The sequence below is a fragment of the Cygnus atratus genome, chromosome 2 (genome assembly GCF_013377495.2).
Source record: "Cygnus atratus isolate AKBS03 ecotype Queensland, Australia chromosome 2, CAtr_DNAZoo_HiC_assembly, whole genome shotgun sequence".
NCBI lineage: Eukaryota > Metazoa > Chordata > Aves > Anseriformes > Anatidae > Cygnus > Cygnus atratus.
Genome location: NC_066363.1, coordinates 55,741,172 through 55,756,982, shown reverse-complemented (window position 1 = coordinate 55,756,982; position 15,811 = coordinate 55,741,172). Strand labels below are relative to the sequence as shown.

Sequence of the window (15,811 nt, the reverse complement as noted above, 5' to 3'; positions counted from 1 at the left end):
ACCTACATTAGTTGAGAAACACAGATGAAGTGAACTTGCTCTTTCAGTCCTCACGCCAGTGAGCAATTCTAATAAAATATGGCTTTAAAATCTTAATGCAAAAATGTTGTGTTAGAAGAGTACAAAAAAACTTTCCAGTCTGTAACCCAACAAGGTATTTCTTCACACAGGCAAGTGAGACTTGAGGCTACAGAGAAAGAGAAAGCTGATGCTTTTCATAGTGTAATATCTCCAGCTTTTTATGTTTTATTTTCTAAGCATTTTTTTTTTCTGTTGGATCAGTTCAGGCTCTGGAGCATGAGAGTTTACTGCTGTATGTAATGCTGCCCTGAATACCCTTGCGCTTACAATAGCAATGGTCCTATATGGCTTGGCTCCTTCTATCTTTTATTGTCTTGGACTCCTTGGCAACCTTCAGTGCTGAAAAAACTAGCTACCTGTCTATTGCCTTTTTTTTTTTTTTTTTTTTAACTGCAGGGTACATGAAAAAGGGTGATCTGCATAGGTGGTGTTTTGGGACACTAGGACAAACTATGGTTTTGAGGTTATTGCAACTGCATATTGTTGGGGTGGGGTTCAGAGCTAAGCACAGCAGAGGGAATTTGTAGTGTTTCTTATTTGAATTGGATTTCTACTGGCACAGACACATGATGTTAGTAAGGTAGATTTGCAGAATAAGAGTTCACAACCTTTCTGAAGTAAACTTGTTGGCATTACTCAGCTGAGGGGGAGAGACAGTCTTAATGAAAACCTTTAAATGTCTTAAGTTGCCTCTTACCAATGGTTCTAACTCATTGACACTTTTGTTCACGGGTACACCTGTGTATCACACATACTTGCTTTAGTTCATGTTGCTGAAGATATCACCTAGGATACTTGGCCTGGTATATACTACTACCTGACTGTCTCTAAATTAGTGCATTTTCCTATATATTTTAGCTATTTTTCTACCTTGAATATTTGCACCTTCATTCTGTCTGCTGCAAGCATAAAATGAGAAGTGCTTGCTGAACCTTGCTAGCTGAAAGCAGTCACTTTCACTTGTAAAATTTTAGATTTCTCATCTGAAGCATATGAGGTTGATGAATACAGATTAGAAGAAAAATTAGTGGTGTTATTTCCATATCCTATGTGACAGAAATATTGGCAGTATGCTGTATATTGTAAAATATATTGTTGAATACACAATGCTGCAAATTAAGCACATGTCATAACGCTCCTGAAGATCAGTCCAAATTCCTGAAAATACTGATTCTAACTTCAGATATTGCCTGTAACTGACTTTATAAGGGGAACCAAGATCATAGCGATAGGAAGGATGCTATACTAGGTCTGTGGTGTGAGGAGCTTCATGCTTGTCACTGTGCTGCGCTCTGTACTTCCCTCTGCTCTCGCAGCTTGCAAGTGCTCCTGGCAAAGCACAAGTGGCAGCCCCTGTGCAGAAGGATGATCTCCTTGAGCTATGGGTAATTTATGGCTTATGGCATTTTACAAGATTTCATTTTAGTTAAGAGGAAAAAGTGACACACAAATAGAAGGTTTATTATAACTGACGCACTTAAATGTCTGCAGAGCTATTTCAGCACCTTGGAATCACAGCCTTCTCTGTGGCTTCCCAGGTTTTCCATTTTCTTCAGCCTAGATAAACTCATCAGTAAGAGTAACTCTCAGTTTGTGTATTCAGTACCTTGCACTTGGATGCACGTGCAATGTATAGTTCTGCCGTTTTTGGGGTCCCACTCTCCAAATGCATTCGAAAGCACTGTTCTAGGCAAGTGCTTGAAGTTTTCGGGAGTGAAATGACTGACATAGGTGCTTTTCTATGTTCTTGTGCACAGCATGAAAATCTTTCTGAAATTTAAAGTTTTTCTGTGCATTTGACCTTTAACAATGACTGTGATTTAATGTTCCACTGAAAGGCAGTTACTGAGGTGAACCATTCCTTGTGCCTAGAAACACACTGACTTTTTTTATTTGTACCTAGCAGTACAAATATTTTTAGCTAAGAAAAGGTTTCTTTAGCAGCTTCTCAATCTGTTGTTTCTTGCTGGAGATGGTAAATTACTAGAAAGAGGAGAGAACTCAAAGAATAAAGCCTTTAAGTATTGATGAAAAGGAGGAGCCTTACCATCCTCCCTCTGTATAGTGCCACACAGAGATGAAATAGAAACAGAAAAATAAGCGTTTTTGTAGAGCTCCTGGCCACTCTGGCTCTGTGTGGGGTTAGGCTAGCTCTCTGCCCATGTTCAACCGTAAATATTAAGCAAGTTAACATGTTGGTGCTGCGTAGGCCAAACTGCAAGGGCTGTGGGTGGACTAAGGCAGGTGGCCTCCAGCCCCTTGTGCTTTCAGCCAGGCTGTGGTGGCAGGAGAGGAAAGGCTGTTCCAGCTCCCCGGAGCAGTGGAGTAGGGGTCCCCGACCTCCCCCCCCCCCCCCCCCCCCCCCGCGACACTGCGGGGCTGGGTGTGTGTGGGGAGAGACATTCCCCACGGCAGGAGGGTGTCTCCTCCACCTTTGGCTCAGGGGGGTGGGAATGGTATTCCTGTGCTTGTCGTGGCTTTGGGAGGTCCTGGAGGCACAGACACGTACCCGCGCACACATGCACGCGTGTGCACGCAGAGGCACACGCGCACACTCATGCACATACCCCCACGCCCCGCTCTTACACACATACAGGGACTCCCTCTCCCTGCCTCCACCCGGAGCATCCCACCGGTGCAGCCCAGCCCAGCCCGGCCTCGGAGCCGCCCCCTCCCCGCTGCCGGCAGCCCCCCGGGGGCGGGGAAGCTGCTCCGCGCCCCCCCGCGTTCGCCCGCGCCGCCGCCCGGGGCTGGCCGCCGCGGCATGACAAGGAGCCGCCCGCCGGGGGGCTGCGGCTGCCGAGCGGTCGCCCCATGCGGCTTCTGTCCCCCCCGCCGACAAGCCGAGCCGGGATGGAGGCGCTCGGCTGCTGCCGCCGGCATCTTCCCGTCCTGCTGCTGTGCGGTGAGTCGGGGGGGCCGGGCCGGGGCGTCCCGGGGCTGGGCGCTGGATGCTCCGGGACGCAGCAGCCCCGCGGGGGGCGGTGGGGACCGGCCGAGCATCCGCACGGCGCGGGGGTGAAGCTCGGAAAAGGGGCTGGAGCATCTCCTGGGGAGGGAGAGAAGGAAGGGTCGCCTGCCGCAAGGCTCTGCGGGGGCCGAGGGTGCTGAGTGCGGTGCGGGAGAGCGCTCCCCGCCGCGGAGCGGGGTGGGCTGGGGTAGAGCGCAGCATCTGCTCCGCTGGTCTCGCAAACAGCATCCCCCTGAGAGACGGAACCGACTTGGTCAGCCCCGCGGAGCCCGAATCCGACCCTGGGGGAGGCAGGTTTGGTCGCGGGAGAAGGGGAAAGTTTGCAGCTGCCGATGAAGGGGGTGCTGTTGTTAGAGCACTGAGTTACAAATGGGCATTGGTTAGAAGTGTAGATAGCCTTCAGCTCTTTTGCTTAATGTAAGATTAACTTTATTGCTAGAAACGCTTGTGTAGTGCTTTTTTTTTTTTTTTTTTTTTTTTTTTTTGTTCCATCAGGTATCCAGTATAGCTAGTGTTAGGACTCCCAGATATAGTGTGTTGCAGTCAAGTCAAAAGCTGCTGGGAGAAGGCATTTCTGACCTTCCCTCTACAATAAACCCAGAGATGAGGTTAATTTCCCACAAGTCACAGATAGCGGAGAAGAAAATCAGACCTTCTAGATTTAGAAGGGTTATCTGAGGAGTTTATAACTTTGCTCACTAACTTCACACTCCTACCAAAGTACAAAGCTAGTAAACACTGGACAGCTTTCTATAAAAAGACCCACAAATAAATGAGTAGTTGTATTGACAGTGTTCAGTAGCATTGTCTTACATGTTCTGTCAAAAGAATTACAGGTCAAATACATAAATTTTCTGATCTCTGTGGCTTGAGAATTGCTAAAATCTTATATTGATCACTCATTTTATTTTTCTTTACTTCTCATCTGAAAAGGAATTAAAAAAATGGCTAGCACCTGCCTTGACAGATGAAGATTTATGCAGTCTTGAAGTTAGGGAACCAAGTAGTAATTTTATTTATTTATTTTTTGACTGTGGAGACATCCTGATGTTTCTGTGACTTTTACAAAACAAAATTACTTACTGAAGATTTATTTTCAGAGAATGAGTGGAGTGAGGGACAATATCCCTGTAGCTCAGAAAGCTAGCAGACATTTTTTACCAGAAACACAGGTAAATCAATTGCGCTAGACATTTTTGTCTGTGCTAGTTGCTTTCTTAAAAGCATAACAGCAAAGAAATGAGTTTAAGTATATCTGTTAACTGATAATACACCACTTTTGCTTTAAGTTGGAAAGGATAGATATAACCAAAAACTAAATTAAATCAGAGTAATTTCCTGGTAGAAGAGCCTTTTGGGAGCCTTGAAAGTTTTATGACATAACATGAGGAAAGCTTCTAATAAGGAAAGCCTTAACAGCTTGAAAACTAAACTTCTTCAAGCAATGCAAGCATGCTTTTAATATCAGTTATTTCAAAAAGTTTTTATTTTGCTTTCCCCCTCATTTTCTAATGGCTTCTTTTGACTAACCAGAGACCCATGAACTCTCTGGAAGGTGAAGAGTCTCCAGTGTTAGCTCTCACTGAATTCTGTAGGGAGCTTGTCTTGGTAGGGACTGGGACCTTCTCCCAACTCAGTACACTGCTTTCTGAGTGTCTTTCCGTCTGTGGCTCTGAAAACATTATCACTATATAGAATCATCGGCTGTGTTGTCTTTCCTTGCAAAGATGGCAAAAACAGGCAGTGCGTTTGCTTCTCAGAAGCTCAGAAAATACAGGAGAAGTTGGGTTTGCAGTGGTGTGTGTATGTGTCTGCTGGTGGGAAGGAATCTGTGAACTGAGGTGGCTGGCACAGGAGCACGTAATTGATAGTTTCCCATGAGAGTGTAGATGCTTAGAAGGTATCTGTGGATTGCAGGATCTGGGGACCTGGGAAATAATCATATATTTAAAAGAATCCAGTAGGATATTATGATATTCCACTTCTATGTATGGAAGCTAAGGCAAGGAGAAACTTAAGGGCTTGACCAAGACATTTAACAGACTAAGTAGGCTTTTTATACAAGTAGTTGTTGTTTTGACATCCCTGTCCAAAACTTTGCTCCTTCATCGTTTGCATAATGTCCATATTTCAGTGGTGTTATTTGTATATGAGTTGAAAGATGCTATCAAAATAGAGCTGGAAATTTTTCTAAATTCTAGAGGAATCTTTCTCAGTATGTGTATATATACAGCATGTGTATGTATACACATACAGAGAGATTACAATACTTATCAGGAATAGTTTCCTATGCAGATTTCCAAGACTGTATATAGTTGTTCACATTTCATAATCCTGTTTCTCAGCAGAAGCTTAACATCTTGGCAAGAGGTGAACAACCGGACGGTTAGAAAGCTGGGAACAGAGACTGACTTCAGACGCCTGTTCTTACTATCTTTTTTTTAAAGACCATATCTCATCCTGTAAACAATCCTGGAAAAAAAAATATATTAAAATCTGAATTTTGTAAGGTCCTAAGTTCCCCTTGCCTGGAACACAGTGTCCATAACTCCTAGGAAGTTTGGACTCTGATGGGGGGGAACACAAATGGGAAATAATTTTGCTAGGTTAAAGATTGAAAACCAAATCAACGTGTGTGTTTGTGTGTGTGTGTATTATTTCTTTATAAATCTATCATGCTGTTCTGCAGCTGCAAAGGGTGGGATGAAAAAAGGGAAAACCAGTGTGGGAGTGCTGAATTTAGTAGATCCAGGCGGGTGTGCATGTAAAACAAATAAACCTTTGCAAGGCAGAACATCTGCTTTTGAAACAGAACAGAAGGTTATAAAAAAAATACTTCTCTACCAAAATAAATATGCTTCATTTTCTAAATATATGATTTTCAACACCATATGAGCAGGAAGATCAGCAGACCCCATCAACATCATCTGAAAGCAAGGCATTAAGCGTATAAGCAACCTGTATTCCAACTTGTTGTTGTATCCATATGTTCTTCCCACTGTCCTTCACCCTTTCTGTTTCTCCTGATCCCTTTTCTTGGGAAAGTGTTGTCCTTTCACTGAGGTCTGCATGGACAACGGGAGACAGGTTCATGCTATGTGCACTTGACAGCAGTATTTACTGTTTGAGTTCAGTTATCTAAAGTTTCTGGGGGTGGACTGTAGGTGGTAGCACAGAGCATCAAATGCCATTTCCAACTCTCGGTCCCAGAAGCCAGTAGGGATGATACCAAAGGGTTTGAAGGTAACTCCAGATTGAATTTGGGTTGGAAGGAAGTGCGCTCTCTCAACCCAATTTACACCAATCTAAGTGAGATCCAATCCTGAGAACCGTTAAGGTAGTAAACACTTCCTCTTGAATTCGTAAGATTTCCCTGCCTAAATACTAGTTCAGTTTCTAAATAGCTTTGAGGTCTGAGGCCCTAGATTTTAGGTTTGTTTTAGCCATATCTGCAAGACAAACTATGATAGGCTGCAAACTGAAGCTAGAATTCTTTACTGAGATAGGCAGGTAGCACTATAGGTGAAGATACACAAGAACCATGAGATTTCAAGAAAAGGGTCATGAGCAAGAACAGATCACCTCAAGGAGAACTGTGGGAGGTTTTGCCAATTAAGTTGTACTTAAACATTGCAGCAGCACCTGTTTTTTTTTTTTATTTTTATTTTTTTTTCCAGTTTCTTCTACCTCTCCATTGATAAGAGATGATTCATGGCTTGGGTTAGAGTCAAATGAATCAAATTTCAGTTTTTCCAACTCAGGAAAGAAACAAAGTGAGGGTGTCCTTTAGAAAACTCCATTTGCTACCATCTGTGTCTTTGCTGTTGAAATTAGTGCTTGAGAGAGAGGTACAAAGAAAGCAAAGCGTATTTTCATTTAAGGCTCATAAAGAGATTAATTTTCACAAACATAATGAAGCTTGTTTTAATTCACACCTTTTTATTTTAGCAAAAGCTGTTGCATGAAACATCCTATTTCAGAATAGAGGTATATTATTTTGTGTTTTATGAAAACAGCCTGTACTTTTTTTTCTAAAATAAGAGTCTCCAAATATAGTCCTGTATTGAGATAAACTGGAAAATATAAATGACAGAAAAAAAGACATTATTTTAGAGTGGCTGTATGTGTAGAACAACCTAAAAATCTGCCTGAAGCTTTTGGGTCATTTGGGAGGAAGATATGTGGGTATGAGTATGAGGAAAGAAGTGAGTAGAAAGCAAAAAAGGAAGTCTTAATTTCCAGAAATTTTTAGGTTTGATCTGTGTTCATATTTATGCTTCCCTGAGGCCAGACTGAAGAGAGGAAGCAGTTTGGTTCTTCTCAAAGGGCTTTAAAAGAAAGTGTGATGGTGCTGTTTAAAATGATCTGAAGGCTAGAGAGGGTCCCTGCCTTTATCTTGAGAGCAGCTTGACATGACCTACTATATTGGCTTGAACAAGGGGCATGTCTGCATAACAGCTGGTGGCCTATATTTAGCCCTGGAATAGAGAATTTTATCTGTGTGAAGCAGACGGCCAGATTTATGGCCTTTTGCAGAAAGGATTTTGTTTGCTCCACCTATGCTCCAAGTGAGACTCTGATCTGAAGATGATAATGTGATAGGCCCTGCTGAGGCCATAGCACAGCATTGGGCTGACAAAGGCACATCTTGTTCGCATCTAACCAGATTAAGCTGAGTAAGCAAAGGACTATGCAGAAGCACCGCACCCTACAATAAAGCATCTGTTTTATTACTTTCACACCCTAATAAATGTGACTAATTTGCCCTTATTTTGGAGAGCATGATATGGGGAAAAATTCTTCAGGCAGTGTGAGAGGAAATACTGTAATTTACATCAGCCAATAATGACTGTCACTTTTCATAGTAACTCAGAGTTTTGTTTCCAAATGTTGTAAGTGACCAATTTCTTTTGTGTTCCTCTGTGTGCAGAGAGATTAATGCTAAAGACTGTAACATTTAGAAAATATTCTTGCACTTTTGATTTTTCAAAAATGCTTAGTTCGAGATGTGACAGGATATGCTACGCTTGGTCTGTGTGGCCCTCCTGCCTTCAATGTCAAGGAAAAGAGAGTTCACAGCTGTTGGGTGTTGTGAACAGACTGGAAGATACTTGGACAGAAATAACACTTTGTAGAAGCCATTCAAGTGTTCATTAATAGGACAGAAAATCTGGGTTTTCTCCAAGGCTTAAGCTCTTGAACTTTAGGTTAGAGAGTACTGGGACAGAAGAGGCTTAGAAATTGTTGGATTTGATCCGTAGTCCTCCCTGTTGCTCACCCCCCTGTGCCTCTTTGTGAACTGGAGAACATCAACGTGGCTGTGAGGAAGATGTCCTCACAGATGTGGTAATAGAGAGGCTATGTGGATGCCCACAGTCAGTCTCATAGAAGAGACTCCACTGTCTGTGGGGTACCTGGACACATTCTGCAGTTTAGAAGTGAAGGGGACCTATTGTTTGGAGGGTATCTCAACCTTGCGATCTGGTTTTGTTGCCTGGTAGCTGCTTGGGGCTGTGGAGCTAATTTCTTCATGTTTGTGTTTGGCAAGTCACTGCAGGTGTTGCACAGTCCTTCCATGCCTCATGAGTTCATGACCTGTTCCAGCTTTACTCCCAGCAGATCTCCACATATCAAGAACATAACTTGTCTAATGTAATGTTAGAAGAGATTTAAATGTTTAGCTATGTTTACTACGTACAGCATTAAGTTTACATCTTCAAGTGAAATGTGAAAAAAAATAAAACGTTTGGTTTTCAATTCAAAGACTCTGAGAGCTGGAATTTGCATGGAGTCATTGGTTGTAATGCAGTACGTATGAAATCTCCTATATTTCTGTTTTAGAAAAGCACATCAGTATATAGTTTTGTTATAAGCTAAGTATCACAAAACAAACAAACAAAAACCTCACACCACAAAGTAAACTCAAACTTAGTACTTACTGTATCATATTAAAAAGTCATTGAAATACCTCCTTCCTTGTTTTTGATCACTGGACCTAGGCTGGATTTGCATTCCGGCAACTCAGCCTTTGTCATTAGGTTAATGATGCTGCTGAACATATTTCCAGGAGGTTGTTCGGAATAGGAAGTGTTATGCCATAAAATACTTAGCGATGCACAGTGAAGTAGAGCTAGTATTGATGCAGTAACGATGGATCCAGTTTCTTTTTTACTAGCGGTAGTGTAAACCAGAAACACCAAAGGAAGTCAGAGCAATTTGAAGGAAAGGTGAAAGGAAAATTAAGCTCCACAAAATATTTGTGTTTTCTTGTCTTTCTGCATTTCAAGATATTAGAGGGAAATCTTAATGCTCTTCATGCATTAAATTATGTATTTTTAATAAAAGGAAAAATCTGTGTGGTAGAGTAATATTTTAAATCTGGCATTATTCAGTGGGTTTTAATTAAAGGAGGCTTCAACTCTATCCTTTTCTTGCTTTTCTGTCAGGGCAGTACGGGACACATAGGCTGCCTTAAGGATGTTTGTTATACTTGTCTTCTGGAGATTTGGGCTGTTGTGTGCTTAGACATTGTTTGGTTTCCTTTTCCTCTGAGCTACTTCATACTTTATCATGTAATGAATTATAAAAAACCTTGCCAAAGAAATAAATATTGGCAGAAACAATCAAAAATAAACATCTTCCATAGGAAGTGGGAATTCTCCATCACTTGCAATCTTGAAATCTACAACTGGAAATATTTTTGAAGAATATATTTTCATTTGAGCAGAAGTTATTGGCCTGGTGTAGAAATTATTGGAAGAAGCTCTTCCCTACTTTCTTGTACTGATTTCTTACATGACTCAAAAATCTTGAGGATAATTTTCCTCAGACTTCAGGGAAAAACAACTTCACCTCAATATTAGACCAAAGGAGGGGAAAATTTCAGACCAAGAAGAATGTTTCTGAGACTGTGAAAACAGGCAGACTTAGATAAACTGTTTTGCAGCTTCACTGATGGTGTTTGTGCTTAAGAAACTCTTATGGTGTATGGTTCAATAGAGAATAACAAATATTGGTCAGATTATGTCTACGCTTTCATTTTAGTTCCCCTTTTTTGGGATGAAAGATATGAATACACATTGAAGTGACAGGAATTGTATGAAGCACTCTTTTCTGTAAGTGAGGGTGAATTAAAACACTTCACTTACCCCCTAGTACAGCAGCAAAGAGTTATAGAAACACTCTTATAGTGATGCAGGGAGGCTGGTTTTGTGCAAAACTAAGCAGTCGGCTCAAGTGCCACTAATTAAATTCCCAGTTACGAAACCAAAGTCTTAGCAGTCACACAGTACAGTTAGCTCCGATGCTTTTTGGAATAGCAAGACATATATATATTTTTTTTGCATCTGAATTTATGTAGATGTTTATTTGTGCAGTCCCCAAAATGAGCTTTTGTTTTATTCTTAAATTACGGAAGAAATTCTTAATTATTTACGGTGTCAAAGTTTGAGAAAAAGGTTATGCAAATAAGGTTTGGATAATGAAACAATAGGGTTGCTGTGCATCAGGGAACTCTGGATGATGGATCAACCATCACAGAGCTCAGAAATGTGTAAATTTGAGAATCTCAGGAGTCTGCTGTTCAAGGTCAGTTGTGTTCAGTGTTTTAACCTGACTCCATAAATAATTTCTTCAGTCCCTAGCAATTCTTTTACCTTAGGGGACCCAGTGGGAGAAATACTTTTTGGTATTTTTCCCTACAGTGTTTACCAGCGATAGGTCCTGAGGGAATGGCATGAAGCTGTGCTGGGGAGGTTCATGTTGGATATCAGGAAAAGGTTCTTCACTGAGAGTGATCAGGCACTGGAACATGCTCCCTAGGGAAGTAGCACACCAAGCCTGCTGGAGTTCAAGAAGTATTTCAACAATTCTCTCAGACGTATGGTTTGATTTTTGGATTTGAAGTTGATGATCCTTGGAGGTCCCTTCCAACTTGGGTTATGGTATGATTCTAGAGTTCTACAAGCTCTGGAGCACTCATAGACTACTTTGTCTCCTTAAGAAAACAACCTCACACTTGAATGGTCAACCCAACTTACTCTTTCATGGTAGGCGTAGAATTCAGTGAAAATGTGACTCTATTGAAGCTATGTTGGTAAAATGACACAACATGGTAAGTAACAGTATGAGGAGAGGAGTGCGTGTAGCATCAAGACAAGGTGGATTTGCATGGTGGGGTTTTTAGTTGTCTGGTCAGAATGTGAAAAAATATTTTCCCAGGCCTTCTGTGTTGGCAGTATCTTCATTTAAATGTTCTGTCTGTCAAGGGAAGAAGAAACTTTTAATGTCTTCAAGTATCTCACGGTTTTAAAGACTTCCTCAGGAGGGAGTGTGCTGTGACCCTCGTCTGTGAAACTTACATGGGTCATTTCCCCTTCACAAGGTTATTTAAAAGAAAATAAAAGAAAAAGTCACTTAACCTCTCTTGGGCTATTCTAGAGAAGCAGATTAGAGTCCTTATTTGCCTTGAGGGACTGGTGTTTTACACTCATTCACAGGTGGATAGGCATAAAGTCAGTATGGTGCTGACCTTACGTTTCCTTATTATAGGGAAACTTTATGTTCCATCACATTTTCTTTTGTCTTTTCCTGCCTCTTCAGCTAATGATAGGCGGCTGAGTTGCAATAATGAGTACCCATTACATCAAATACATGCTTCAAGGGTGATCAGATGCTAGTGTCAGACAGGTCCTGGATATGCATACTGCCTTTGGTGGATATCACTGTTCTCAGACTGGGAGAGTGTCTCTCCACTGTAGTTGCAGGTTGGATGGCTTTTTTTGGGGGAGTAAATCTGAACTGTGTTGCCTCATTTATTGATGTACCTTTTCTATTAATTACACAGTAGACACATTTCACCGCTAGCTCAGGCAGAGAGGGATTGTCATGTACTTCAGTTGCTCTGGCAACATTATCTGAGAGAAGGGGATGGCTGTGTGACAGGTTCTGGCACAGGACTGCTGTTGGGTGACACTGTACTCAGTGTGATGTTGATTTCTGTTTCTGGCTTTGGACAAATTTCCAGTTCCATCATTATTTTCATAGTTGATGTGAAATGGAGATTGCAGTAGCAGTTCCTCACAAGACTATAATGAACTTGAAGTGCAGACATCTAGGGGGGAAAACAAGGTTTTCACCTCCTCTTGCTAAAAGCATATTTATCTTTGATCATAAATTATTAAGAGCTATGATTTGGTTGGTGAAGGGATTATAAATCTGTGTGACTAGCACTGTATCCCAAGACCCCAAAGACTAGGTCTCACAGAAGTTTAGATGAAAATGAGCCCAAGGCTTTTGCAAGGCCTGTAGATACATCCTGAATAGCATTCCTTCCTAACTACCCTGGGAACAGGGTGCAGAAGTGAATACAACCAGAGATGGTTTGGATTTGTTAGGAAAAGCTGTTCTTATCATTTCTGCAGGCAGTAGGCTATAGCACTTCATGAGGAGCATCGTCCTCTGGAACCTTCTTCTGGCCACCATACATTAGGTCATGGTCCCTGTAATTTGTTGGGTCTGTGGGACCATTAGGTCATGGTCCCTGTTGCTGATTATCATGTTTAAACATTTTAAACAGTTTCTAATGCCATGAATTTATTTCTACTATGGAAAGAAATATACTGTTTTTATTCTTCTTCAGTTTACCCCTCCGGGAGGATCTTGAGTTAGGATTTCCTTCAAGGAGCACATTGATTTATACCACTCTATTAAAACAGTGTGAAGAGAATTTACTTCAAGCGAACAGTTCTGCTTTTGGAATATTTAGTTCATCTGCTGTCTGAAGATCAGTGGTTGTAAAAAATACCATTTTATCAGTTACACAGTGCTTCATCAAAAACATCATAATTGGACAGGAAAGAGTTGAAGAAAACATTTGGCATTTCACGTTGAGCCACATGACTTCCATGTAATGCAGATCTAAATATTTGGATGATTGCTAAAAAGTCTCTCTCCTAAGTCTGTTGTTGAACTGGTATGCTTTATTTAAACTATTTATTTAAATACTGCACACTGGCTATATATTTATTTAAATAAAGAAAGCACACTGGTTTCAAGCAAAATAGTAGAAAACCCATTGAGCAACTCTGGAAGTAGAAGTAGGCTGTTCAGAAAGTGTCAAGTACAATTTATATGCTGGCAGCAGTGCTTTAAGCACTTTACAAAGGAATGTGAAAGACATTTGTATTTCTGCTCTGAAAAATTCACAATTGAAGTATGAGTTCAGAATAATTGGCACGTTTCTTTGTAGTCACTGGAAAGCTGGGGAACTGAACCAACATGAGACTGAACAGTTGATGCCCTCAGTAACGTTCCCTGTTGATTTGCACTGATGAAATGAAAAAGCTTAAATTGCTTCCTTTCATGCTTTTCTTGCTCTGCAGGAAGAAGACTCTAATGTCCAAAATTGTTAACTGTCTGAAATTACTTTACCAATTCAAAGGCAATAACATAACGCCTCAAACCACGATAAAGTGCAGCACTGAACTGCACATTTAGTTTTAAATATTACATTTCTTTGACTAATGTCTTCCACGCAGTTGACACAAGAAAAGAAATATAAAGTATTAAAAAGGTTTCAGCATCAAAGCAAGGAATAATGCAAAGCTGACTTCTGTGTTAGCCTTCATCACTGGGTAACTTCCTGGGCATAGAGAAACTTCTTTAAATTTCCAGGTCGTACCCTAGCCAAAACCAGCTGCATCAGTTAATTGTATCTCTTCTGCCTACATTCCTTTAACAGACCTGGTAAACTGTTAACCTGGATTAAAAAAGAAGAAAAAACAAAACAAAACAAACAAAAAAAAGAACTGAAAAACAGAACTATTTGTCCCACACGAGATCTCCCACTCACTGTCAGCACTGAGAAAATTCCTGAGCTTTCCTTTTGAGTTCAGCCCAGTAAAAATCTTTTCATATGTGCCACATTGCATGCTCACATCCCCTAGTTAGCCCAGTGTTCCTTCCCAAAACCAGATTGCTTTGTAGTGTGTTACTGACATGTAGGAGGAGTCACAGAGAGCTGGGATGATATTATATTTTACTGATGCACCAACAGATTGATCTACCCTGCTGTCTACCTTGCACCTGCATGTCCATGTGCTGATACAGGCATGTTTCTTTTGGGGACAGTTTTGAATGCAAGTTTGACACTTTTTTTTTTTTCCAAGTACTATATTTATTACAAGCTTCTGTTTATTTCCAGCATCCTTCCTTTGTGTTGGATTCCTGTCATTGCTTGGCTCCATGAACTTCAGTTGCCTCATTTCCTCTGCTGCTTTCACGCTATATGGTGATGTTCCTGTGTCCTGCCCTTGTCCACCCTCCCTGTCCTGGTCCTTTTATAAGGAGAAGTGTCAAAAGTACAGTTAGTAACTGAGAACAAAAGGTAACCTTCTGAGTCATATATACTGTAGTGAGGATTATTTAAAGATTGGCAGGTGGGACTTCAGTTTTTGTACCAATAGCATTATTTTTCCTTTTGTACTTTTACAACACCTCCTAGACTTGAAAAAGTGCAGACATACATGTTAGTTTCCTCTTACAGGGTGGGCCACCTGAGAAGATGTGGTTCATTTTACTGTATGTGCTTACATTTCACTGTATAGTAGGTAGAGATACCCAGCTGGACCACTTTTTGAATGATGATGGTGAAACAAGTGAACAAGTTCAATTGCAGTTGCCTTGCAGGGTGGTGAGACCTGGCATGCGCTGTCAGGGAGCAGGAGAGCAGGGCTGGCCCTGGGTGGTGGAGCAGGGGGCTGCAGGTGGTGCAGAGCTGTTGGGAAGGCCCTCGCTCAGGGTCAAGAGAAGTGAAGGCTCTGGGAATATCTTTGACTTGCTTATGTCCTTGCGTAACAGAGCAGAAAAAAAAAATACATAGGGAGATGCAAACATTTTGAAATTCTACCATCCTAAGGGGGGAAGTATTCTTCTAATTAGCTTAACCAGGTGGTAGATTAATACATGACATGTCTATGTATTTTAAAAGGTTAGGTTTGCTTTTACAGCCTTTTCCTAACACGTGTTCTTACCTGTAACTTCCTGTTGTTTGTTTCTTGTGCTGTAGGGTTTGAATCACATTCATTAAGACTGGGTAGAAAGCTGGACTTTGCTTGCCACTTGCTCATGTGCTTGTCAGGACTGTCAGCGCATTATAAGTCCCCTGAACAGCCTCACCAGGTCCCCCTGAACCCTGTGTATTGGTCTGGGGGGCCGCTTTCACTGATGTGCACCATAGGTGGTCTGGCCCTAGCACACGTTCTGGCTTGCTGGCAAGCAAGCCTGTATGCATTGTGAACCTAAGTAGTGACTCACCTTGTCTCCCATTCTGCCTCTGGCACTATTTCCTCATTTATGTCCATGCTCCCTGGTTTGTCCTCTGCCATGCTGGGGCTGTCGGCGCAGCACGTTATCCACTCACAGCTCTGCCCTCCTGGTTCAGGCTGGGGGGGCAGCATCCCATTGGCAAGGGTATGACCTGCACCATGGTCACCCCAGCTTGTCCCTCTCACACAGCCCCACTCCTGCTGATCCCTGATAAATGCCCTGCCAATGCTGTGCATAATCAGCCTGGCAATTGTGAGTGGTCCCTGTGCTTTGCCTGAGAGCTCACATCAGAATGGACAGTCCTCAAGAATTTTTGCTTTCCTGAGTGTGTTTCAGGCTTTTTTTCTTAGAAGAAGTTTATGCTTTGCACATCTATGTATAAATTTAATGCTATATTATCACTGTTACCTCTGTTGAGGGTTTAACATCCTA

The 15,811-nt window shown here is 41.7% G+C and overlaps 1 protein-coding gene across 1 annotated transcript in view; it reads left to right on the top strand.

Moving 5' to 3' along the window:
- Positions 1 to 15,537: 15,537 nt before the first annotated feature.
- Positions 15,538 to 15,811, top strand: part of RAMP3 (receptor activity modifying protein 3) — a 38,910-nt gene continuing 38,636 nt past the window's right edge. The window contains exon 1 of the mRNA XM_050708758.1: positions 15,538 to 15,631. Within this exon, the coding sequence (XP_050564715.1) occupies positions 15,538 to 15,631 (94 nt within the window). The remainder of the gene's footprint in view (positions 15,632 to 15,811) is intronic.